Source organism: Apteryx rowi, unplaced genomic scaffold (genome assembly GCF_003343035.1).
Source record: "Apteryx rowi isolate R43461 unplaced genomic scaffold, aptRow1 scaffold_780, whole genome shotgun sequence".
NCBI classification, from domain to species: domain Eukaryota; kingdom Metazoa; phylum Chordata; class Aves; order Apterygiformes; family Apterygidae; genus Apteryx; species Apteryx rowi.
The window spans coordinates 17020-44681 of NW_020451072.1; the positions used below are offsets into that span (position 1 = coordinate 17020).

A 27662-nucleotide genomic window follows, 5' to 3' on the forward strand; every position below is an offset into this window, starting at 1 on the left:
CCAATACTACTTGCAGAATTCTTACTTAGCAACACCTAAGATTCCTAACATGTGGGAAATTCACAGATTCTGCTTTATGTATAACCAGTTCTACTGCTTCTCCTATAAATTTCCTTGCATGAGCTTGCAAATGAAAAAAGAAAAGACTATTTACTGTCACTCTGTCATTTGTCAGACACTTGGTTTTGTCCTGCTGTTTTACTGCAGTTTTCTTATTTACCATGGTTTTCAGTTGTTGCTGTGCCATTGAGTGTACTCTTTCAGTGCAAACTGGCATTCTGAGCTGAAAAGGTGCACTGTTCCGTACTGTGGGAAAGAAAATTTTACTTCCAAGCATATATTTCTACTCTCTCTCAGTTCCAGATCTTTATGACCTGCTTTAAAAATGCAGATGTCTTAAAAAGGTTACAAGCTGATAGTGGAAAACTATTTATCAAGAACTACCTTCCCCCTCTCCTCTTGTGATATGCAACATCACTATATACATTAAACATGATTTTCTTGTTTCTGTTAAAAATCTTGATTGTCCTTAGGTTCTACCAGTGGCCATCACAGAGAGAAAAAGGACTGCTAACATCATTTAGAAACTCTGTATTGGTATATTGGTCCACATGTAAATCATTATGTGGCCAGGACTTGTAGAAATATAGACCTTGGAATCAATCTCCCTGGAAAGGAGAACGAGGAGGATTAAATATATGCTAAAAAGTGAAAACAGTGTAAGATTTAAGTAACAAAAGCTAAATTTACGTTGCTATAACTTAGAATCTTCTCTTAGTGAAATTCACTGCTAATGAGAAAATGAGCAAGAAGAGAACAAAACCAATAAAGAAGCTGAGTGTTGGATCAAGTGAATGACAAAATTTGCATCCGAAAAGGCTAACAGGAGTGCTTCAAAATACTATGACCCTGTTAATCTTCAGTGTGGTGCAATTCTGGCTCTTAATATTTAAGAAATGAACTTCTGCCTTACAGAAACTCAGTATGTTTGCTGAGTTAATGAGCCAGACAGAACTGAATTGGCAACAATTTAAAATGTGGAATCTTTTTCTAGTGCCTGCCACACTATTCCTAATTATCTACTGTTACTTACTTGGACTAACAGTCTAGATATGATTCTGTCTTTTCTCCATTCTAGGTTTTCTTTTTCCTCTAGATGCAAGATAATTAAACTGTGGACAAGATAGAAGCATGTTTATTGTCTAAACTTATGAATGTGATTTGTCTTTACAGTGAAAATTCAGAGGGATGTCAGCAGCCTTCCTACTTGAGCATGTACTTTGATGCTTCTAGTTAGCATTGGATAAATCTGTATTGTGCTGCTCCCACAGTAGTGTTTATTGCTTAGCGTAGATGGGAGTTTGTTAATATATGTAATGTTTTCTTAACCATTTAATTTTTCAGCATAGTGTTGTCTCTTTCCAGGCTTTGCATGACAGAAAGTTTCCTGTTCCAAAACCTGTAGACTACAACAGGCATGCAGTAGTCATGGAACTTATTAATGGTTATCCCTTGTAAGTACTAAAGCTTGAATTCTCTGTGTAATAGAAACCGTGACAACATTGGGCTCAGTAAGGTAACAGGGTTGGCATTTTTTCTTGGCATATGGGTAAATTGTGACTTCCCCTTGCTCTCTAGCCCACACGGGTTTGGGTTCTGCCTAGTTATAGKCGTCTTTCTGTTATCTCTTTATTCAAAGAAGGTGGTATTTCTTTTGTCCAAAGAAATTGCTGAAATAGASTGGTATTTTAAGTATGGAATACATCAAAAGAGCAGGGAGGCATAGGTTAATACTACAATTGTGTTCTACATAAAAACTGCGTATCCTGTTTGTCTTTCATGTTGTGTTCTTTCTTTGGCTTCAGTTCATGATCCTTGCCGTGGTAATTCAGCTAAGATTACAACTCACCATTTTACAACTTCTTTTTAAAAAATGGGTTTCTTCCCTTTGTGTACCTAGAATATCATGTATAATTACCTTTATTTTTGTTACTTCAGGGAATGTTATATTGATCCAGTTGTTTAACATCTAGAAACATCAAATATCTTTGAAGTTTGTACGTGAAGAGAGAGCTTGGTTTGTTTGCACAGCTGAATGCAGAAAGTCTGTTAATACTCAGTCTAATCCAAAATAACCTAGGTGCTTACCCAGCGATTTAAAGTGCTCAGTTCTAGAACAAATCAGGTCATGTTCTGATATGGCAGTCTGTATCTGTAATGGGCATTTTAATCAAAAGAGAACTAATCCCAAAACTTAGGTGAATTAAAGAGTAATGTGGAAGAAGAAATGCCTTTAAAAATGCACGATATTGTCTCTCCCCAACTTCATTTGTTAAATAATTCCATATCTGTGCCGTAGATGAAGCACTTCAATTCCATGTGAACATGAGCAGTGAAAGTTTGCTATGCTATCGCTGTTTTGCAGTTCTGACCTGAAGGAAAGGCTGTAGTGGATGAGAATTATTTCAAATATGCCTAGGTCTTGCAAGAGGCCAATTAACATGACTTCCACATTCAAAGAATGAATGGGATATTTTATAATACGGACTTGTGGCTATGGGAAGTATTGCCAATTAATTTTAGTACCGACATGAAAATTTTTGACAGCAGCCTGTTACAAAGCTGCTAGGCTTCCACTGTACTTTGTTTATATTATATGAAAATGATTCATTCTCATAACACTGAAGTGCTGCATTCAGACCAAAATATCTCATGAAGTAACTGTAAATGCTAACCTCTTCTTGACAGTGCTTAGTGTAACAAAGCAACTGCCTTTTTTCTTAGTCTGCTTGTAAAGAAAAGATGATCTGTATTTTGCCTTGTTAAGATACTTTGCTTTCACTGGTAGAGGTTCAGGTTTTAGGGGGGGGGGTTGTTTGTTTTTTGTTTTGTTTTCCTCTAAGTTAGTCTAGAAAATACAATTTTATGAAAGAAAATGTAATGGGGCCTATTGATTTGACTACAGAAAGACCTAGTTATTGCTGCTACTGAGAGCAGGAGGTTGGACTAGAGATCTCAAGAGGTCCCTTCCAGCCTGAATTACCCTGTGATCCTGTAAGATATATTTCATCTACCTTGTATGTATTTCATATAATTTAAGTCCTTGAAAGTTCAGGATATTTTATTTAACTTTCCAGATGCCAGGTGCGCCAAATGGAAGATCCTGCCTCTGTCTACAGTGAATTAATGGATCTAATTGTAAAACTTGCCAATCACGGTTTGATTCATGGTGATTTCAATGAGTTTAATCTCATATTAGATAATGATGACCATGTCACCATGATTGATTTCCCTCAGATGATATCAACATCACATCCAAATGCTGAATGGTAGGTGGAAACTTAAAGGTGTTTTCAAAATAAATCTAGCAAATGATGATAACAGCAAATGGCCAACCATGACACCTCATTTTCATAAGTCTGTTTCTAATTTTTTCTACTATTGTTGTCACGTGACACAAATAACATGACAAATCTAGTTTGATTTTTTTGAATGGGGAGAAATGTCTCTTTAGGATAAATATGCAGTTAACTGGTTCTCAAACAGAATGATGTCTTTCAGTAAAGAAAAGCTTAGAAATAAACTGCATGTCAACAGTTTGTCTCCCTAGCTTTATCTTGTGAGATCACTACTAGACCATTAATTTTTAAATAAAATCAAAAAATACAAGGCTTTCAGGGTAAAAGTTGATCACTGCAATAAATTTCATTACCTTGATGTTATGTTTCTACAATTCTGTATTTTTTACAGGTATTTTGATAGAGATGTTAAATGTATTAAAGAGTTCTTTAAGAAACGTTTCAGCTATGAGAGTGAACTCTTTCCAACATTCCAGGATATCAGGTATAAAATGCCACATGAATCTGAGTTCTTCTATTTATGGTATTTTTGTTGGTTCTAAGAGAATAATGGATGTTTGAGAGAAATGAAAAAATAGGTGTAACTCTGCAATTTAAAATGATACTTTTGTCATTCCTGCTGTAAGAAGGATCTGTTTTCTTTAGCCGAAGCTACTGTAAGTGGTTTCCAGAAGCTGAAGTGCACTTTTAAATCTGCTGTTGCCTATTTTGCATTTCTTCTTGCTGCTGAGAAGGGGAAGTTATTAATCCAAAGCCTTGATACAAATGACAGATATCTAGGAAATGTTACAGTGATGCAGAATCAGGTTCTCGCATTCCTTAAAGCCTATTTGACACTTCTGGTATATGGAGGATTAATTTATGCTCCAATTTTAAATTTATTTTTTAAATGCCAGTAAATGTGGTGACTGTTTTCAGACTTTTTTTTTGATATTTTTGTCCCTTTTTGCACACTTTAAGAATGAAGTTGTTGCAATGAAAAGGATTTTATTTCATATTGAGCTCCTTTTCAAACGGGAGCCACATGTGCATCAGTCCGTGTGAATGTCAGTGTACCCTTTATTGTTCTGTGTGCATAAACATAATTTGATCTTTAAGTCAAATTGTAGTCCTACTAAAATCAAATCATTTATTTTAAATAAATAAATAAATAAATAAATAAATGCTGGTTGCGGAGATGGAGTCATCTGCTGTAGGAAAAGTTTGCTACTATCAGTCTACAGTCTGTTAACTAATTTACCCAAAGCTCAGCACTATYATACTGTGCGCCATGTGTTTCAACAGAGTACACTCTTCGTTAATAGTATCTGAATAGTTACAGTGCAACTTGATAGTATTTTTAATCCAAAATAAGGCATATTACTAGCACGATGATTTCATGTATTAAAAGAAATCTACTTGTACCTCTTTCTCAGGAGAGAGTGTTCTCTTGACATAGAAATTGCTGCCAGTGGCTATACAAAGGAAATGCAGGAAGATGATGAACTGCTTTACCCAGCAGGTCCTGATGAGAATGATCATAAAATAGAGACATCAGAATTTTTAGATCTTGAAGGTAAACTCAACTTCCTCAGCACAGATAAAGAAAACAATGGAGACTTCACGCATGAAGTGGATGATTTCTCTGAAAGCAGATCCTCTAAAGGCTTGATGAATTGCAGTGAAGAGGCTGATATGACTGAAAGTAGTGAAAATACACAGAGGCTGAGTGTGTCAGAGTTGAGTTCTGTCTTAGAAAAAGTTGAAGGGCAAACTACCCTTTGGAACACAAGTAATGATGCAGAGAGTTCTGTAATTGCTTTTTCTGAGGACAAAAGAATAACTGAAAATGCTGCTGAAGTTGAAAATCAGACAGGTCAAGGAGAAGGCCCCAATGACAAGGACAGTGAAGATGAGTGCCCTGATCTGGTTGACTTGTCAACATTAAACAAGCAATTCAGGCCTTACAGGTAAAGATTCCCATTGGCTGTCTAGGAGTTGTTTCTCCCCCCCTCCTGCAATAAATGGGCATCTTCAAAGTAGTTCAGCAAGGACTGCTCTTCAGCCACCCTTGTTTTCAATTGAAGACTAAAAATTCAATTTATTTTTTTTAATGTTAGAGTGAATATCTTTCCTGTTGATCTCATGCTAGGTAACTTATTGATTGGTACTATATATGTAATGCTTCTTAGTGTGACCAATCAGTTGTCTCACAGTGTAGTATTCAATGAAAGAACCAGTCTTGGAATTAATTCCTAGATCCACCTATTTTCTGTGGTGGACTTTTTTTCCTCTGTCTTTCTTTTTTCTTTATTTTAATTAATAATGATAGTGAAAGAGTTCTGGATGTTAAAATATTCTTCTGAATAACTCTTATGGTTAGATTTATAATTAGAATGCTCTTTCTTAAAGCCAATTTATCCTTCCCCTTGCTCAGCTGAAGTTAGCAAGAACATGCTCCTTGGAATATATTATTCAAATATATCTTACTGTCTGTTGTTCTGGCTTTTAATTCCTTTCCTGACTTGTTTAGAAATTCCTGCTTACCTTCAGGCTAGCCACCTTGTACACGAAACGGTAATTCTGAGTTTGCCTGCTCCCTATGTATCTGAATATGCATAGAAGCTCTGACACTCCCTCTTCTTCTCACCCCTTTTGTGTTTTAGGGAAATGACTTGTCTAGGCAATATGCAGAATCTGAAATACAATTTATCATTTTCTGAAGTCTCTTTTAATGTGTTTAGTATGTATGTAGCTATCATGTAAAAAATCTTACATGTCATAAAATGCATGTTTTGAAGAACTAGAGTTAAGATTTCAAATGTAAATTTTCTGTAGTACTCAGATGTTGTGTTGGGAATTTTCAGATTATAGCTCAAAAACTTATGATTAGAACATGATAGCCATAAAAGGCAAAGGATGTTTATTTTGTTGCATGGAATAAAACATCAATTTATGTATTTTAGAAATGAAGAGAGTATGGCTCATATCAATGAGCACAGAACCAGGACTAAAAGTATCACATCAGTCAGCAGTGTTGGGAGCTGTTCAACCATTCCACCGGTAATTATTATTTTCTAGTCTACTCTCAGACCCTCTTAAATTGCACATAGCTGATAGTAAGTATTTATAAAAATGTTCTCTAGCATTATTTTTTGAACGGTTATTATGATTTACCTCTATGGTTTGCAGTTCCATTACCACAGAAGAATAAGACTAATATTTCTGTAATTGTTTAGAAGTAAACAATTTCCAGCACTTCCCAACATGTGTTGCTCTTTGCTCTGCTTTTCATCAAAGCTCTACACCAGCATTAGCAGCTCTCTCATTTAGGCAATAACAGGTGTATGGGTGGTAGTACACTAATTTAAATATAATCAGTTCATGTACTTCTGTTGTTAGCTACAATTAGTATTTTTGAATTTTAAAAATGAATGCTTGAGTCAAGATTTAGCTTGGCCGTTTCCACTTCCTGTCTTACAACTTTCTTTACCCTCTTCTCTGAAACGTTCATACAAACTCATTTCAATAGGTGGGGTTTTGGCAATATGAATTTGACTTGCCCATCATATAAATGAGAACACTTTGCAGCTGAATTTAATGTCTTTTTTTTCAACCCCAGTCTGTATAGTCAGGATGGCTACCTTTATCACATTTCAAAAGTGCAATTGATTTTAAAAGGAAGAAGATTCTTTCTAGTTATAATATATCCTCCATATAAAACAGGAAGAAACTGCTGTCTTATCAGCTGTGTCAGCTGATCCATGAGGTAATTTTTCTTGTGGGTCAGACTAGATACTTGCCACTGTAAATGTGGGCACGTGTATTCAGGCTTAGTATCATTAACAGTTAAGAATAGCAGGTCTGAAGAATCTGTTTTGAGGGACATGTTAGTGTAGTTTCAGCTCTTTCATGGCATGGACCAAAAGTCAAAATGTGCAGATTATCTTTTCAAAGCATTTCTGTTGCCCAGTAAGAGTACACGTCCTGTGAATATTGTGTCCAAAAACCCCGCTACTGGCAAGAGTGATTATTTAGTTAGACTTGATGATTCTCATATACAAGCAGTCTCTTAAATCCAGGGCCTCCTACTTACTACTTCATTAGTCTTCTAAAAAAGGCTTTACTACATCCTATTAAGTGATGTGGTTTATTCTGTGAAGAAGCCTTGTTTTAGACAAGGTGTCTCTAAGTGGCTATATTATTCGTAGAATGCTTGGCTGCTTTACTTTATTTTTCTTTTAAGATGAGTATGTTAAAGATGTGGCAATAAACTTAGAAAGTTACATAAATAATCATGTTAAGAAACAGCATATTTGTGTGTTGGCTAACACATTTTTCTAGGACTTCATGTGAGAAGAAAACAGATGTCAATGTTAGTCATCACAGTTCTTATTCTAGGGGATGGCCCTGTGTCTCCCTAAGGAGACGGGCTCAGGTTAGAACTGTGCAATGAAGGAAACAAGAGCCAGGGTGACCTGCCCAGACTTCTCCAGCTTCTGGTGCTTGCGATTTTTTTTTTTTCTTCAGTTCATTAATTTAAGTCTGCAGGATTTCTAAAAAAAAAGGTTGGTGCTACTAAGTAACAGAGAAAATGACTTGAAATTATGCTCCTCTACCACTTGGTGGCAGCAATGGTCAYTATGTAGCTATGAAAAGTTTGTGAGTACTTCGGGGATCTTTGTTTACTCTGTAGGCAGACACATAAAACACGTTAGAAATATTCGAATGGCATGTACATAGCTAATATTCTGTTCTAAAAGAAAGAAACACAACAGCAGGAGAGGCTTTCCAGAGACTGAGCCACATAAACAACTTTTAATCCTGTACTGTCTTGCATAACACTTCCTCAGTTATTGACCACGTACATGCCCTTTTGCCAAGTAAAAATAAGGTTTCTGCCCATTGTGGAATCTTATTTGAACTTCTGAGTGTTAGAACTAAAGAAAAGGTATGTATAATGAGCTAACTCTCACATAAGAAAATGATTATAAAAGTAAAAATGCAAAAGAATGGCACTGGACAGCCCACTGGGCTGCTTAGAGCCAATGCCTGTTATTGCTGCTAGCATTTCTGTTGTTTATACAGCTTTCTGTTCAGTGGACAAAACATATTAAAAAATAAACAGCATAAAAATATTTTTCAAATTAAACATGTAAAAGGAATTCTTGCAGGCATATATCAAACAAGAGCAGTAGGTACATTCATAACTTGGAGACTATCCCCAAAAGAGCACATGTCATGAATTATGGAAAATCAGCTATTCTAGATGAAAACAGGTATCTTGTTGTGCTTKTACAAATCTTTGTAAGGACAATTCTAATTTAATTAGAAGACATTATGTGAACTGTCCAAAAAGTTAAATAATAAAAATGTAAATCTGTTTACTCTGAAGCACTTAAATAGTTGCTTAGGCTTAGGATGACCGTGATGGAAAGACTAGTGAGACTTGCATGCTGTGGTTGAGCAGTAAAGTTTTGTGAACTTAAATTTTGCCTACATACCTTCTTCTGATATTTCTGATTTCTATGTTGCAAAGTTTCTCTCACAAATTTTTGTAAAAACTACCAAGAAAGTATTCTGTTGTCCTTGACCACAGGGAAGAGAAGTAAAGAAACCTTCCTTTAGCTTTCTGCCTATAAAAATTACAGAATGACAGTTGCCTAACTGACAAAAGAAGACATCAATGAAATGGTTTTAATTCTGATCAGTGTTTCTCCTGGAATATTTTTAAAGAGAAACTACAATTTTTATTTCCAAAGAGCTCATGGATAAATGTACCTAAGAAGGACACATCAGATGCAACTGTTGTTTTATCCATGTTTTGATAGTCAGTCTGCATGCAAGATAACTTAGCAAACTGCTGTTCTGGTGACACTCTTGATTACTACAGAATTCCTGCTGGAATCAGAATTTGGTTCTTGAATTCCTAGACTATCTTGTATTTTCTTACTGTAGTAAGACAGTAAGTCACAGCTACTTTTAAAGAATATAACCTGTCAAAATTATGCTATCTAGTTCTTGATTTATTCCCTACCAGCTTGCTACTTAATATGCTACAATGAAGTTTAGTAGATAGTACAATAAATAAAGCATCACAAGGCAATTGAAATTAGGGTAAATGTAAAGAAATATTATTGGATGGAAACTCTTCCTCTTATCCAGTTATTTGGACATCAGCAGATCTTTTATTAATGGCAGGTTTATTCCTTGATGTGCTTTTTTAATGCTGTAATAATTATAATAAAAATAAGACACTTTTGGAATTACCAATAGATATGAGTCCTGCATGATGACATAGAAAGATGAAAAAAAATTTTTTTTCTTTCTTCCAAGACAAGAAACACAAGCACACACTCAATACGAGTGCAGCAACTTGAGTTGGGATCATTATCCACATGAAGAATTTGCAGCCAAAACCTGCTAAATCATGGCTTGATTTTTATTAGGCCTAGCTATTGTTATCTTAATGGGGAGCAGAACTGAGAATGAAAACATAAGTACAAATAACGAATGAAAGCTCTAGGGAAATGGCAGTCGCTGCTGCTGTTTCAGTGCTGTTGCTGTAGAGGCAAAGGACAGTCCTGAGCTTGTGGAGCAGCCCTCTCAGCTGAAAAGGCATCTTGCCTCACAGCAGGGGAAAAGGGGAAGGAAGAATTCCAAGTGATTCCTGACTGCCCCTCTTTGTTACCCACACTGGTGCTGAAGAGCTGGTGTTTTCCATTAGAATTGTACTCAGATCATTGTAAGCCAGGCTTTAAAAAAAAAATCAAGATGCTAGAAAAACAGGCACAAGCCAAATAATTACTACAGGGGCATGATTTTTTTTTTTTTAACTTAAAAGAAAGACATTTGTCAAATCTTCAAGCATAGAACATCATTACCAGTTTTTACATTTTTGTGGAAGGCATGTTGGTATTGAAGTGCAAGATTGTTACGGGATGTCTTAGTACTAAATGATCTTCAAAAAGTACCAATACTGAATTTATTTATTTGTAGGAACTGGTGAAACAGAAGATAAAACGTCAGCTGACCAAGCAACAGAAGGCTGCTCTGAGGCGGCGGCTGCAGAAAGGAGAGGCAAATATTTATACCAAACAGCGTCGAGAAAATATGCAAAACATTAAGTCAAATTTGGATGCAGCTAGTTTCTGGGGATAATTTATTAAAGCTTCCTCTAGAACATCAGAAAACTCATAATATATACATTCAAAATAATTATATTCTGGAGCAATAGTCCTTTTATACAACAGAATGTTATTTTCCAAAGCTAATAAACATCATTCTGGTTCGTGTGATTTGGTTGGGGGATTTTGTTTTGTGTTTCTAGTTAAAACCATTGGCTGTGATTTAAATTGCATCAGTGGTATCAGGTACGATAACTAAACTAGAGTAATTCCCAATCTTGTTATAAATAGATTGTAGTGTGTTAGTGTACATTAAGAATCTTTTGATTCCTCTTAAAATTTTCCCTTCCACCTTAAAAACCAACTTTTGCAAGGACATGAAACTGAAATCTAAAATGCTGCCATCTTACATTATAGAGAGATACTTCTTCAGTTTAATTAAAAATCAGAGAAGTATGAACCTGATTGATAGCAGTTAGTACTGAAATAGTTAACACTCTAAGATCTCTTTTGTACCTGTACAGACACCACCAAACAATATGTTAATACCCATACTTTGAACCCAGCAATTCTCATTTATCTTCCCTTCACTCCAAGCTTTCACATATAAATCTTGGCCCAGAAAGACAAGTAATAAAAACAGTTTTGTACAGACCTGGCAAGCATTCAGATTTTTGAATGCACCTATGCAGTTCCAGGTTAGCTTAATTCCTTTGTATCTAATAACTTACCAACAAGGATGATGGTTCTGGAATTTCTGTTTTCAGAAATATTACTCTGACTTCCAGCTTGTAATCTCCTTGTGCTCTTTGAAGACCTTAAAGAAATACAAACACCCTCATCTTTAAGCAAGGTATTTCAAGTAATAAAATAAGACGGTGTCTCTACTTAAAAAAAAACATCATTTATTTAAAAGACGAGAAACATTTGTGAGCACGGAAAAGGCTGTAGCAAGAGACAGCAGTTCAGACTTTTTCTTTGGTCTGTTTTAACCTTCCATCCAGTGCATCTGTGCTCAGACTGTCAGATGGAGCACTTCTTAGGAAGGCCAAATGGACAAGAGTTTAAATTCTCTTATTTTTTGAACGTCTTAAAAATATTTTATTTGCCTGGGAAAATAAGGAACTTGGAATTTGATCTTTGGTTTTATGCTCGCATGTCTGATTGATAATATCTGTTCTGCTCCACCCTGTGTTCCTGGTATGCCTGATACCTCATTGGGTTGTACCCTATTGAAGAGTTATAGCCTCTATTCTGTCTTGCAGCATGCTCTTGCTTTTGAAGTTTTAAATTTTTGTTTCATTGCTGCAACAGTATAAAATGTAGTCTCAGCCAGCAGCTACATATGGTCTTAAATATAACAGCGGGTCATTGAAGCGATGCAACAGATGATAGGTAAGTGTGCTTCATTGTACCATCAGAGTTGCATGGAAGTATGTTGACACAAGTAAGGAAGTTCAATGAAGTCTTACCTGTAGGTGATGATTGAAATCAAGGTATGTAGGCTTGTTTCATGATACAGTTAGAGGAGTCAATGATTTTAGCAGGGGTAGAAAAGCAACCTAAGTGAATTTAACTGTGTTTCCATTTTAAACATGAAGGGAAAAAATTATCATCTTTTACAAGTCTAGGTTTTATCTGCTAAGAAGCTCTTTCAACGACACTTYAACAAGACTTCAAAAACATCATTCTTTGCCCAAGATGTGCATGCGTTTCTTGGCTTCTAATTTAGACCTTTTCTGAGTGAGGGGGGGTTTTGGTGTGCGATCTGAAGTCTGTCTTGGTAATTGGTTCCAAAAATATACAAAGGTTGTTCAGAGTGATTCAGCTCCATCACAAAAGAAGGGATGGTGGAAATCTATGCTGTTTGTTTATTTTCAAAATGTTCCTTTAAAGCACCCATTAATTCTTTTAAAGGTAGTCTAATGGATGGCTGTAAGTTATCATTTTCACTTACCCTGCCAGGCTAGACTCTTCTGAGACTGGAGTTAGCGAGGGAGGAACTAAACCTCAAAGTTATAGCTTAATATATCTTTATTAAGCCTTTTCTTTTTTTGCAAGCAGCAGAATTCCTGAAATATCTAAAGTCATCAAAGGTCACAATGAAGTTTACACATAGAATGAATTTCATAGTACTCACTCTGTTTGAATGTCCACATATGAAACAAAGTTTACTTTATTTAGAGTGAACTTAGGGAAATGTAGAGGTTAAGACAATAATGTTCTTGACAAGTCTTAACAAATTCACATATTTAACAGCAAGGAATGTGTGGGTTATAACAAAATTGGTTTAAAATGTGTCATTTTAATAGGCGTACAAGGTAGTAGTTGGAGTGCATGGGTTTGTAGCCAAACAAGATTTGAAAATGAATGCAGAGCAGATAAACATTGTTTGTACCACATACATATACTCAACATATGCAACAGCACATGTTAAAACTTCGGGGAATTTACTGGCATTTTAATACACGTAAAGTACGTGGAACTGGAAACTAGATTTCAGCAAAAGAGATTCAAGCTGAGTTAATACATCACAAGTAGTCGAATTCAGTTTACTTGCCATTAATATCAAAGTTCTGTCCCTGATACGTGATTAAGAGAGGAACAAAAGCACGCTATTTAAATTGCTTGTTTTATTTTTGAATGAGAGGCTACATGCTAGCAAGGAGTTTGAAACAACTTCTCATCTTAACGAAGTATTTCTTTAAATGTTCAGTCTTCTTCCAGAATTTCAGAGCACGGGGGAGCAAAGGGGACGTGTCATTATTAATTTGGCAGAAACCAGAGCTGTCTTTGCTTCAGCACACTGCCGCCCTGCGGAGGAAGCAAAGTGCCTTTGCCATGCTTAGCTCCTCTGCCTCGCCTGTGGGAGGGTGTGTTTGACCGGAGGAGGTGGGAGGCAGGAGCCTGCCAGGCTGCCTTTACAGCTACTGAGCGCGGCGTACACCGGAGATAGATAGATAGATAGACAGATAGATAGATAGATAGATAGACAGACAGACAGACAGGCGATCGGGGAGCCGGACCCCCTGCAGGCCGTCGGGGCTGGGCAGCGCCAGGGTGGCAGCTGCGGGAGATCCTTTGGGAAGCCGGTGCATCAATGAACTGCAAACCCTGAGCGCAGGCCGGGGCTCCTTCAGGCATGAGGACAGCTGGTGAGCGCTCTCTGGCAGCGCACACCCGAGATGGACAGAACCCTGGAGTCTTTGCAACACATCATGGCCCAAGTTCTTCCTCACAGAGACCCTGCCCTGCTATTTAAAGACTGTAAGTACCAAAGACAAATATCTGACTTCTCTAACAATTCAATTATTGTATTTAATTCAAGTTTCTGTTACAGTCAAGGCATGATAAAATAGAAGTAATTAATCTGCTTGCATTTGCAAGTGTATGACAAACTATAATACTATTTTAATTAGACGTATCTAAGACAGTGTCGTTGGTTAGCTTTTAACTGTGTTTCAGAAGATCGATTCAGAACTTTTTTACAGCATACTTAATTGAATTTAGTAACATACTGATCTTGTGGTAATATCTTCACTGTTTAACATTCATGGAAAATTTTATGTCACTTCCCTTTCTTTCTCTGGTTTGTCCTATTGCACATTTTAACCAGTGTTTCTCTAAAACTCTAAGTATCAAATATTAAAATCTTTATGCTTCTGTTTAGACAGATGCAATGCAATATGCTGCTTAAGCACAAGAGGTTTTCTTGCAAGTACTTCGAATATGATTTTTTCTCCTATATCAGACTTGTGAATAAAATGCACTTTTTTTTTACATTTTACCAAAACTGTTCATATAGATGTTCTATATATTTTTTCTCATTTTATAAACCACATGTAACTATCAACTCTTGTGAAACATCATTAGTTCTGAAATGCTTTTGAGCAAGTGCTGCATAATAATAAACTAGTCTGATGCATCCTATGAAACACATGGCATCAAACCAGATCATGGAAACAAGAGTATTTGGATATGGCTTTATGATTTCAGCAGATCTATGCATCAAATGAAATGCTATTTAATTAGTAAAGTTTTACAAGACTCACCCACAGTCCCGTAGATTTCACACACCAGTAGCTGGAAGACAAATTCAAAACAGATAAAATCAATAAATTTAACAATTAAATTTACTTCCATTTACTTATTTTTACAGTTTCCTCCAATGGTGAATGGGATCACTTAATTTTGCATCTCCAAATCTAGTTCTACCTAAGCTTTTTGACTGTTAAATTTGGGAGTTTGCTAGGTGTCATTTCAGTCTAAATTGATCAGTTGTGTGATATACAGACAAAGCTGGGATAACATTTGATTTTAGGACCTTTTTTCTTTGCATTCAAATCTAATTGTAATCTATTGTGCCCCTAAGGCACAGTGCAGAGGCATTTATTTAATATCCACTTCATTCATTTGTCAACAGCTATGTTAGAGTTAATAAAATCAGTCTTGTACAATCAACTGTTTCCTTCTAAATTGCTATGAGAGAAATGGCTTTAAGTACATGGCTAGTCAAGGACCTGGGGGAAATGCCTGCATACTTCTGTGTTAAAAAAACTTCTCTATTCACCAGATTCCCATACTCTTACTCACACTGAAAACTGGGAGACTGAACAAGCAGTTCCTTGGAAATGAGTAGGAATATTCACGTAGAAAGATGCTTCTCTCACATGACTATGGTATTAGGATTCTTGCCAAAACTAAGCTGGATATCTGTTTCTCAGGTCACCCAGCAGGAGATTTTTATGCTGCTGGATAGAGCTGCATTAGCATCGCAGTCTTGGGACCTTGCAGTGAAGCCTGCGAATGCACACACATCACAGGAGTGCAGAATTTGAGCTGCAGGGGGAAGGGGGAGGAAGAAGGGCATTCCCTTTTATAAGTTACCCTTGGTAACTGGTTCCTGCAGATCTACTGACAAGGTTTTTATTGGAAGTGTATGCACAAGCTGCTCGGACAGCGCGGTTGTGACCACCCACAGATCTCAGGGTGGGAGAGATGATTAAAATGAAAGAAAAGTGTAAGTAAGTGAGTTGAAGTAACATTTTTCTTTAGGTTTTCAAAGGCATTCTAATGTAGAAGTAACCTACGTGGGCTTGATACTGCTGTGAGTGTATGCTACCAAGCCTGACTGGTGACAGAAGTTCACAGTGCCTTGGTCTATAAAGTCAGATGAAAGTTTATATCCATTCTCTTTATCTTCAGCACAAAGTTAAGTCCAAAAGATTAAGGTAGTGTTGTCCCATCTCATCTGATTTTTTATAGAGTTTAAACAATGTGAGCAGGGATTAAACTGTGGAAAGAAAATAATGTCATATGTTTCTCTGTAAGAGCATGTCCACAGCTTTAACAAACACATTAGTTTCAGTCTTTATCAGAAACAACCAGATAAGAGTGAAAACACATCCAGTGACCACACTGCTGCCCCGCTAGCTACCTTCTGTCACACTCTGACTCAACTCAGTGCATAGGCAGAACTGAATTTTGCCAGGAGRAGAAAAGACGACCATCTCCAGGCGAACATTTGCCATGCTCAACACTGCACGCAGTCCTTGTTCCTGCTTCAACCAAGCGACTCGGACCCAGGGGCGCGCTCTCCAGTAAGGGCCGCAGCAGGCAGGGCTGGCCGCTTCAGTGGTCCCTGCCTCCGCAGGTGCAGCCTGCAGGAGCAAACACAGCGGGTGCTGAACGCTGCTGCACTGCTCCTCCTGGGGCAACATCTCCCCACCAGAAGGGAGGAGAGATGACAGGACTGCAGAGAGATGCAGGGCTGGGCACACGGGTAACGGGACCACAGGTCTCTYTTGTTTCTCCCAGCCCCTCCCCATCATACAAAACTTGGCCTGGATCTATAGTTAGTCCTTGAAAAAACACATGGAGTGGGAAAGAGGGTTTGTCTTTACTAGGTTATCCTGTTAGTAGCTAAAATAGATAGCTGAGGCAGTAGCCCTGTCTATTAGGATTTCCTTAGTCTCTGTGCTGAGCCTGTATATTTGAACTGGTTTTGTTCCACACTGGAACTTTTGGCCAACACTAGGTAGAAAACAATTTTTGCCTGAATTAACAAAATATGTGTCTGTCTTCCTCTGAAAAGCTGTAATCCATTTTTGATAAGGACTTGAAGTCTACCAGCAGGACTGCCCTTCTGTGTAAAAGATGAGATTTTTGAAGTTACTAGAAAACCCTACCCGCATTTCCGCTTTTGAAAAATCTCTGTTTGTGCATGCTCTGTGGAAGCAACCTCTAGACGTGAAATTCCTTCCTCTGCCTAATTGTCGCACACATGCGGCGAGGAGCTGGGCCTTCAGCAGCATCTCAGGGCGGCAGCGAGGCCCGCTGGCAACTGCACTGGCCCTCGCATCTGGGCACGGCCAAAGCTGCTGGGCCCAGCGACGCGGAGGGGCAGAAGCGCGAGATTATTGCGGAGGAAATAGGAGCCCGCCCAGCAGTCTGTGGCAGGAGGCATGGCAGCCCAGGTGCAAACTAGGGAGACAGAAAACAGCAGACTGGGATGGCCAAGCTGCAGAAAGGCTGCAGCTGGCAACCCCAGGGACAGAAGGATGGGCAAAAACGCCGGCTCTGGGACTGCGCTAGAGCCGAAGCTGGATGGAGAGTTTAGATGAGAAGGACTGGGCATGAGAACTAGGAATGAGGATACAAGGCTCGAATAATGACCCAGTTAAACAAAGGAGACATAGAAGTGAAGTGACAGGACAAGGAGCGGGATGCAGGAGGATACTAAGGCCAAAACAAGGAGCCCAGCGTTCAACTCTTAACTGCAAGAGTTAGGTTTACTTTTTTGCATTTCCCTGCTGTGTTCATGATGTAGCTTCCATCTCAGATAATGCAGGGGTCATATCGACAACATCCTCTGCCACACAACCTGAATTCAACGCAGAGCAGGTCTGACCTGTGCCCTGACAGGAGGAAACAAGGGCCCTGACAGGAGGGGAGGAACGAGAGAGTAAATTACTATGTAATTAAATTCTTTTTCCTGTGCAAATTAAATTCATTCCCCTTCTCCATATGTACTATTATAAACTGGTGTAGTCTAACTACTGTTTTGTTTTGTTTTTTAAATGTTCTTTGAGGAAAATGAGGATACTCAAGCAAGGAAGGAAACTGAGCTTATGAATTCCATAAGCAGTCCAAGTAAAGGCTGAAGTGGAGAAAGGTAGTTTTTATATTTCTGATAGCTGTCAGGGAATGTAATGCATCAGTTGACATGCTACCTTGTTTTTGTATCTCTTAATATTGTCCTTCTTTAGCTAAAATGTAGATTGAGGTTGCATTTCCTGCATGTGAATTATTTTTGTWAGCTGAAGAAATGGAAAAAGCCCTTTATCTAATGTAGAATTGCCTGAGTAGAGCCACTCTAAAATGTACTACAGAAGAGGTTTCAAGTATTATGACTGATTTGGTATTGAAGTAATTCTGTAGGAGACCCAAATATAAGTCAGAACACAATTCTGTTAAATAGTGTACAATCACAGAGCAGATTCTCTGCCTGAAAATGCTTACAGTATAAGTAATGTACTTCTACAATGCTATCATTACCCTGAGTTTTGCTGAAACATATCATAAAGTATCCAGAAACTCTCATCCCAGATCTAATATTAGATGACATTCTGTACAGAAAGATTTTTTCAAATATATGTTAATTTTACTAGTTAATTCTTTTCTCAGATATTTCTGGTTCTTAAGCCAAATACTAGCTAGTAATATAAAATGTAAGAAAATTAAATAGCACAAAATATTGTAAGTTGGAGATGCAGTAAAAGTAACTAGCTACAGTCCTGATCCAACAAAGAAGTCAAAGACTATTAACCCCAAAACTTTGAATCAGGCATTGTATGACCCTAGGAAATAAAACAAAACTGCCAAAGAAATGTGGTTTCTTTGAGGTTCTCTCTCTCTCTTTTTTTTTTTTTTTTTTTAAGAAATTGCCTATTTCAAGATGCTAGAAGATGTGAAAGTTTTAGCAAAAGTATATTCATAATGAGAATGGAGAGTAAAATATTCTGGTCCTCAGCTGTGTCTCACGCAGAAGGCAGAAGAGAGCAAGACCCAGGCAAGTAGGCAGAATAGAGCATTATGCAGGAAGTGTCTAGAGCCAAGAGTCTTGGATCTAACAAGGCAAATATGCTGCAGCATCCCTCAGCATCCCTGCTGGCTGCACAGCATGGGGGAGGCAGGAGGATTTCCCTTCTGCCTCTGAGCTGAAGTGACTCTGAGCAGGCTACATCCATATCAACCCAGTACTGTAACTGACCACTGGTCCAGCACATCTCCCGTCCTGTTTTCTGCTGCAGCTAGTCTCCACTTCAGATACAAGAGTGGATAAACAATTGAAAGCATTAAGTAATCACTTATACTGCTGGAGAAATGTTCTTTCTGAGTCTTCTAGGAAAACAGCTGAAGCTCAGAAGCTTGTTATTTGGCTGTGGTTATCACCTCTGTGCAATCTCAAAAGTGTAGCAAGGCTCTGAGATTGATGCAGTCTATGGTCAGTAGGTAAAAGACAAGAGTAGAAGAATCAAAGGGAGGACTCCTTTTCCTTCTCCATACACAGCCTGATGATTGTACCACAAATCTAAATTTAAAATGTAAGGTAATGTCAGTGTAAAAACTCAAGCAACCATGAATCAATTCCTACTTCTGGTAAACTGTTCCCAAGTTTAATATCTCAGTTGGAGTACACCACCTTGTTTCAAGACTGAATTTGTTGAATCTCAGTTTTTAACCACTGTATCTTATTATGCCTTTGCTTCAAGGCTAAAACATGCCCTAGTATCTCATATATATTATTATATATCTCAAAGAAACCAAAGTACTTCCACAAAGGTTTTTYATCTCCTGACTTGAATTCATGGTTCCTAGCTGAATTGCTTTATAGTTAGTTGATTTGTGAACATTTAGCCAAGTGATTTCAGAACAGCATAACTGCAGTGCATCTTCATTTTTCACTGGCACTGACAAACTRTGTTTCATCTGCACATTTTACCAGCAAAAATTTTATGTCAGCAATAGGCTGCTGATTAAAAAAAAAAAGATAAGACTACGAGCAGATCCCTATGGGATCGCAGTAGAATCAGCCCGGCTCATTTATATCTCTCCATTAACCATTGAACTAGATTTGTCAGTGAGCCAGTTCTTACCCTTTTTAATGTACACCCTGCTAGCTCTGTGTAATGCAAGCTTTTAAATTCAATGCAGTGTAGCAATAGGAAGTCAAATGTCGTGGAGAAATATTACATGATTAAGTTTTAAGAAACAAACCACTGTCTTTTCCTTACTATATTACTGTATTCTAGCAGACAGTACTCCTCCTTATTTTGTTACAGGTGATATAAACTTCTTATTCAATTCATAACATTGTAGGGGAGGGCTTCTTGCCTCATTCCAAGCTCAAGAGATGAAGGTGTTAGAAAACCATACTTAATTATTACCCTTCCTTCCCTTTGGTTGCACCTGAGCCCCTGACTCTTCTAGCTAACCTCCGTGCCTATTAAGCAGCTAGTTTACAGAAGTATACCAATGTTTCAGAAGACTTCCTGCACCTACACCATTTTCACATCTGCTTACCTCCAACATCTTCTGTCTTCCTTCTTCCTTTATTTCATGACATACTTGGGACAAATGACTCTTGAGGAGGCTGTCCAGCTGATTTCTTTCTTTCGTCGTCGTCATTGTTGTTCTATTCCAAAATCTTTGAAGCCTTTTAGGAACTGCTAATCAGTGCTGGGTGTAATGTATCTAGTGTCAAATTGATGATGTTGCTTTTCACCAGCAGAGTCTCACCTGTCAATCAGATGATCTTTTCTTCCTGAAGCGATGTCTTGGTATTTGTCTGCTCCTTTAAAGAGTTTTAGACAGGATCATCTAGCATGGGATTTCTGATCAATAGTTTGCCTTGGGCTACTTGGGCTTACTGAGAGGTTTATTCAGAGACCTGTTTGGTCTACGCTCAGTTACCTACTGTTGACTTTTACAAATTGTTCCTTTCACATGTTTTACTGAGTACTGGACCATGCCTATGATGATATTCTTTTCTCTGAGACTGCAAGTGAAAAGGAGAAGCAAATAAGAATTCTAGAACTTTGTCAGAAACTGCACCATTTGTCAATAAATTGTCTATACTGCACACAGTTATTTAAGCCTTGGAGGCTTGTACCTTTTTGTGCAAATGCACTGGGTGCATTCCAAATATTCACTAAGTAGTTCACTAAGAAAAGTTTTATGGTTGCTTGGTGCAGACCCATAGCTCTGATTGACAAGTGCTCAATGAAAAAAGAGCCCATAGCACCTTCACTTCTACACACTACCTAYAGGCATTTCTGTACCAGAGGATACATTAGCCTGTGTATTTCCACAGAAATTCCAAGTGTAAAGAAAGCCAGATCAGTCCAAGTGGGCAACTAGCTATTGTGGAGAAGGGAAAAGGCCCCTGAAATCCTCAGCATACAGTTGGTGCCCCAGTACATGCTGCATGATAAAACTGTGTTTACTGTATGCCTGGTTTTGTTCCATCTTAGTGGAGATTTTGGGTTTGTTCTTATTTGTACTATACTACATAGCTTAAAGTACACATGGAGAACAGAAATTACAGCATGGGGACTGATATATCCTAATGAAATCACTACTAATGTGCTAATATATAACAGCTTATAAACATATGATAAGGTCATGGAAAAATTAATTAGTATTACCTACTCACATTTGCAACAAATACATATTTGCATTTACTTATTCATTTCAAAATATGCAAAACTAATCTAAAGAGAAGATATGAACTTTCCATTAAAAACCTGCTGGTTCCCACCTAAATTGTTGACCATTTTTTGTACAGGTTTAAACAATATCTATTTGTTAGCCTGAACCCAGTTTTAACAACTTCCCTATGATAAGTGTGTTAAGTTTCAAGACATAATAGGATACAGCTGCAGGAGGGTGCACTTGTAACTTATGAACTTTTTTTAAATGATACGGTTTTACTGATTATGTGCCACAGCTTGATTTAAGAGATGTAAGACAACTTTACTAGCCTTTCACTAAAGAATTTTCTTTAATATATTTCATATTAGATATTTCTTTAACTCAAAAAGCTTGTATTTTTCTCTGCATTCAGGTATTAAATTAACTCCATCAAGGCAGTTAAAAGGATTTTTAGAAAAGGTTGTTTTAAGTTTAAAAATGACAAAGTAGGTGGTTATCTTGTGTGTGCTCTTTATATTCTAGTCTCTTGACAGCAAAATGCTGTCAAGGATATGACTCCATTCCACTTCACTGATAGACTCACTTGGCTCCCGCTCCCATTAGCCCTGTTAGTCTTAGCCAAAGCATCCCCCTTTGCTTGGGCATTCTCCTGTTTTATCTTGTTTGTTTGCCTTGGTTCAGGTAAATGTCTAGCCAGTATTTTTAACAGTAACTCTGTAAGTTTGGAAGATTTTTTTTTTCCTGGCGTCAATGGAACACAAACCTATGGACATAATTCATTTCTGGGAGTTTTGTTTCACATTTGCAATGACAAGGAATTTGACCCACTTCCATAAGCAGAGGTAAGGCACTTCCTGCTCAGAGGTGAGAAATCGACTGGAAAATAATGCCATGTTTTAAGATATGTTTCATCATTTCACCCACTTCCAAATCCAGTTGACATAAAACAATGTTTCTGAACACTGAAAAGAGCTCAGGGTTTGTTTAGGGTAAGCGTAGCAGAACAACCTGTGCGCTTCTGCTCTGCAGAGCTCAAAGTTTCCAAGCAGTCTGCTCCAGAAATACAATCCTTGCAGACGAGGGGCGCTTCAAAGAGCCTACCAGAATTTGCAGCTTATGACAGCTTTGCCAGGTATGAAGCTCAACTCCTGGGCATCTGTGATGCTTTTCCAGCTGATTGATTAAAAAAAGAAAGTAGAGAAATCTACATTAAAAGATAATCTTTCCACCTCATAACTTGACATTACAACCAACATCAAACAGACTGTGGTGAAACCCTTAACACTCACAGATGGAAAAAAATTAAAGAAAAAGGATATATGAAATTCTTGCCCTTGAACTTGATCATACTTGCACTACTGTAAACCTCCAACTTAAAAAGTCTGGATAGGTAGGGAGGGAGCACATATGCAGTATTTGGATAAAGTATTGCCTGGTTGAAGTTCATGGGGGACTTCAATAAAACCAATATAGTTAACTGATTCTGCAATTCACAATATATAGAACAAGAACTTTTAAAGCGCAGAAAATTAAATTCTCAAGAAAAGTAGTTATCAATACATATAAATAGTACAGTCATTATTTTAAAAGCTTTGACCATTTTATAGGCATCTTCCAAAATACAAAAAGCAATTAGAAGAGAGTGGCCTTTCGAAATGAGATGTAAATTGCAATGCTCTATTTACTCACTGTTAAACCTCTCAAGTAAAAGCAAACCTTGCTRTTTCATTTACGTATGACTACTGACTTCTCAAAATCCTCATGACCAGTGCATTGCATTATTAGACTCCAAACCAGCTGGATGCAAAATACTAATACATAGCATCTGACCAAACAACATTCCACCTGRAGTGTTTAAAAATGAAACCAAAGAATGCAATTCTTATAGGATAAATGAATATTGGGAGATTTTAATAAAACATAAGTAATCATGGTAGTGTCTCAGTATAAGTAATTAACTAGTTACACACCTGAATACATCTTTCACGTCTTCTTAAATTAGTACAACTATACGTAACATATAATGAAAACAAATTAATGGTTGTCAGGCATACATTTTTATAAAATTAAACTTTTTTTTAAGTAGACAATACTCACGACTCATAGCATGTTTAACATATGAATACTTGAGGATGAAGTATTTAAGGCATATTTATATGCAGAGCTTCTACTAGTTTAGTTTAAATTAATTTAGTTAATCTATTTAAAATTGCTATGCTATTTTAACCTCATGACAGTAAGCTTACTGATACAAGCTAAACTGCTGTAAGTGAAATTAAAATCAACATAAAAGCATTCTCACATAACACTGTTTGGCTTAACTAAAAACTAACACTATGGCCACAGTTTCAGTCCAGCCATTAGTTAACCCGATACAATTTTGCATACATCAGCCTTTTGAGGTGCTAACTTTGGCTGGGGTTGAAAAATCACATCGAAAACTGCTGCAGTATCTTAAAACGTTACAATCATACACACACCACCAAATACTTCCCAGATGGATGTTACCATCCCCAATGAGCCAGGTTTTATGGAAGTTCCTCATCCACTTCTGTACAAAATCAGGCTCCTTTAAATAAGGTAGATTTCTGCAGCTTTTACAGAGATAGCCAGCTGGAGCATCATGCTTCCTGTGCATATGAACCCCACTTTGCAGCCAGCAATTCTAATCCAAACACAAGTATCAGCTCAGCTACTTTTTAACTGTTTGTCATATTAGTTTAACTTGTAATGGCTACTCACTGCCTAGTTGTCCCCTGGTAAAATATTTCTTTGGCTGTATAGGTTGTGACAGCCAAAAGCATATTTCAGGATTTCACCAAAAGGAGAGATGTTGTCTCTTTTTTTGGTGTATTGTCAAAAAGGGTACTTCTTTGGAGCACTTAAATATTCTTGCAAATATCAGTTTGTAGAACAACAGGAGCTCCAGCGGAAACTCTCAGCCAAGTAGAGAAAGGCAGGCTGTCCAAATGCTGAATTACCTTCAAGAGTACTCTTGAACAAGAATGGAAATAATAACAGACATTTTACATTCTGAACTCTTTCAATTGCTATACAACTAAAGAAAAATGAGAAACAAGGATCTCACACACGCAAACTATTTTAGAAGGCTAGCTGTTACTATTGTTGGAATTAAACAGTTTTAATACTGGGTGTTTGTTGTATGGACTACTATCATTTTCTCTTAATAAGCAAAATCACTGCATTTGTGGGTAGTTCTCCTTCTCCCCTGTCCCCACAAAATCCAAGTCCCAGGATTTCTTTCTGCTGCTTTGCAAATTGCAGCCTGGATGTTGCTGAAACACTCAGTGGTTTCAATAGAGCAGGCAACTGCGGCACTGATTCATCAGCTGCAGAATATTCAACCTGATGATGTGGCTCAGATCAATTCACATGTTTTTTAAACAAAAGCTGTAACATACAGGTTAAATTATAAGGCCACCAAAAGCACTGTAGGTTACTTAAACCACTGTATTCGGTATTGTATTTGTATTATTGCTTTTAATGACTGCACTGTTTGACAACAATTATTTAAAAGGCCAAAGTGCTTTATGGCACCATCTTAAACCTGGGGTGTTCTTGATGCTGCTCATTTTTATTTTGATCTATTTCAAGCCAACTTCTTTTTGCCCTAGCTGTGACCTTTTCAATACAGGACTGAATTTCATCAATACCATTTCTTTATTGAAGTGGCAGCTTCTATTGAATTGTCAAGTTTAAAGCCTGGTCATTTGACATTCATAAAATTTATGCTTAATTTCAGCTTTTGCTTAATGGATTTTAGACTAGATTGTTACCCAATACATATGTGCATGCTCTGTGGAGCAGAAGGTCTAATAAAAGACACTGAGGCATTTACATCAGAGAGAAACTCTCAAACAGAGAGAACTGGTTTCTGAAATACTCCTTCATCAAGGTGGATTATCTTATGGGGTCTGTTTTGTTAGGAGTTACCCCAGCTAAAAGTCCAGTTTTTCTCCCTTCATGTTCATTATTACTCATAGTTTATAATAGGAAAGTAACTGCACTTCCTGAGTGTAAAAACTGGGTCACCAATTCCAGATAATTGCTTAATTTTTCTGGATTGCCAAGCACTGAATTTCAGAGATGAGCAGTGGGCAGAACAGATCCTTTGGCTAACAAGCTTTGACAGTCTCAAGAGGGGAAAAAACTGTAGCTTAGAAAAGCAGCAGTCAGTCTCTGTGGTAAGAGTTTCATTGTATGTCAGTTTTCTCAAAGCTCAGCTGCACCCCAACAGATGTTTATCCCAATGTTTCCTGTTAGAAATACTTTTATCCAGGTAGCTCTCCTCTTTAGGTCGGCACAACATTTGAATGCCATGACAGTTGTGCAGCTTCAAACACTCAAATGCCAGAATTGGTAGGTGCCAGCACCATCACAGCATCCGCACAGCAGAGAGCAGCATACTGCAAACACTGCCGCCCTCCTCCTGGCTTCCCCAGAGCTCGGCCATGCTGCTTGCTCGTTCTCGTGGTTTGAGCGTGCACAGGAGGTGGTGGCTAGTGCTGGCCATRCTCCCTGTCGCTACCCTCTGCCTGGCTGAATGCCCAAGAAAAGGACGATCTGRAGACCACGTGGCCCATGCTGCAGGGAACAGGGTGATGCCCCATGCACATGAGCTACCACTGGCATGGAGCTGTCAGAAGACGGATCCCTTTTCCCATCTCTCCCCATTAACAAGCTCAGCGTGACTGTGGAAAGGGAAGGGCTAATGAGGGAAATGATCTCTGACTCTCATGTATCCTCTGAATCCCACTGATCCCTGCTCAAATAGTTAATACCTGATACCAGAGGATAACTGGTATCAATACCCTGAAAGATCCGTGCTGTTGTCTAGGACTAATTCATACTGCACTGCAAGGTCCGGAGTAAAGTCTTTATTTCCCATCTTCTAAAATTTAATTTTAAGTAAGAGAGTAATACTGCCAACAGCATGTATTTCTATGGCGAATGTCCAACACAGTTATTCTTTGGGGTAGACTGGTGTTTCTGGCAAGGTCTAAAGCAAAYAATGGCAACAGCTTTGACAAAGGTAAAATGAGCATCCATATCATGCTATTCCTTCGGTACTCATTGCCTAGAAAAATATTACATCTAAGATACAACACAAATGGCTTTGCAAAAGGYGTCTAGACAAACAAAGTAAACAATCCCTTCCGAGTCCAAACGAAACACCTATTTAGAAAACTCCACCCTGAAGTTCAGAACTTCAGAACACCAAGGCAATAGTCATGACATCAGCTGAATTTGTGATTTCCATATTTCCATTTTCACATTAGCTTGCAACTATTGCTACCACACTATACAGCACCTTCTGCCCAAACACTGCATGAAGTTTCATATTGAAATTCAGCTGCTTGTTCTGGGTAGATATGATTCTTTTCAGAACGGGTAAAGAGAAATTAGAATATAACATTTTCTTTTATTTGAAAGTGAGTTGCTCCACTTCCAGCTATTGAATGAGGGCTCCAACACATCGACTTAAAAGGACAGCATTACTAACCTGCAACGGACGATCAACAGCAGCCTGTAATCCCAGAAGGCCTTCAATCTGTTACTGTGCAATTTGAACACATTTTAACACTAACAGGAACAATTATAGAAGTTTTAATGCTGGTGATGTCTTAATGTCTCAAGCTCCTAACTCATATGTCTGCATTTCTTGTTCAATACAAAAACCAGCAAGTCAAGATCAAAGGCCTGTACTGTTTCCTCGTTCATCTTTTTCCTATTTTTGACAGTGAATGTCGTAGCAATATTGCAGGAGTTCTGGGAGAGCAAGCAGAAGCAGAAAGCCATATTTCCGAGCGAAGGCACCGTGGTGTACGAGTTGCTGAGCTCCCTGGGCCCCCCATTTGTGAGTTACGTTACCCTGCCAGGGGGAAGCTGTTTTGGTAACTTTCAGGTAAGCAGCACCTTCCAATCTTTGCCAGGGGGATTTTTTTTCTGAAATGGGTTTTGCAATGAAAAATACATGGCAACTTCTGTTTTTGGAACATCACTGTTCCACACTTGAATTCTTCAGCCTCTGACACTCCGCAACACTCAGCAGTTTTAGAGACAAACAACTTAAAAGAAAATAACAAGCAGTTCTAGCTATTAATTGAACATGGCATGATTTTACCAGTCTAGTCTCTGGTCTCCAATATCTGCAACAAAGGAGAATGTTTTGATCAACTTGAGCGCTTTTGTCAGTGGAATCTAAGACCAAAGTGTGTATATTTTTTCCTTCAGAAAACAAAAAAATCTGTTCTGAAGGAGAAATAGTTTTGTAATTTCTTTTTTCATTCAATGTGAAGATATTTTTCATTGCAACAGTATGCCCCATAATATATACCATCCAAACCATACTAATGCTATGCTGACATATAAAGAACAGGGAGCAAAACTAACCAGAGGCAGATCAGATTTCACTTTCAGTGAAAGAACAACTGGAATTGAATTTGATGCCTCCAGCATC

General features: G+C 37.8%; 2 protein-coding genes across 4 annotated transcripts in view; both read left to right on the forward strand.

Annotated features, from left to right (window-relative positions):
* The window catches only part of RIOK2 (RIO kinase 2), a 14786-nt gene extending 4150 nt beyond the window's left edge, over positions 1-10636 (forward strand). For 2 of the 3 annotated variants that reach the window (XM_026088707.1, XM_026088709.1), the window contains exons 5-10: positions 1426-1514; positions 3138-3329; positions 3751-3843; positions 4775-5308; positions 6305-6401; positions 10338-10636. In XM_026088707.1, coding sequence (XP_025944492.1) covers positions 1426-1514; positions 3138-3329; positions 3751-3843; positions 4775-5308; positions 6305-6401; positions 10338-10499 — 1167 coding nt within the window. In that variant the 3' untranslated portion in view covers positions 10500-10636. The remainder of the gene's footprint in view (positions 1-1425; positions 1515-3137; positions 3330-3750; positions 3844-4774; positions 5309-6304; positions 6402-10337) is intronic. The other variant, XM_026088708.1, reaches the window with a different exon arrangement.
* A 2989-nt stretch (positions 10637-13625) lies between these two features.
* The window catches only part of LIX1 (limb and CNS expressed 1), a 36453-nt gene continuing 22416 nt past the window's right edge, over positions 13626-27662 (forward strand). Inside the window, exons 1-2 of the mRNA XM_026088710.1 lie at positions 13626-13732; positions 26944-27107. Coding sequence (XP_025944495.1) covers positions 13651-13732; positions 26944-27107 — 246 coding nt within the window. The 5' untranslated portion in view covers positions 13626-13650. The remainder of the gene's footprint in view (positions 13733-26943; positions 27108-27662) is intronic.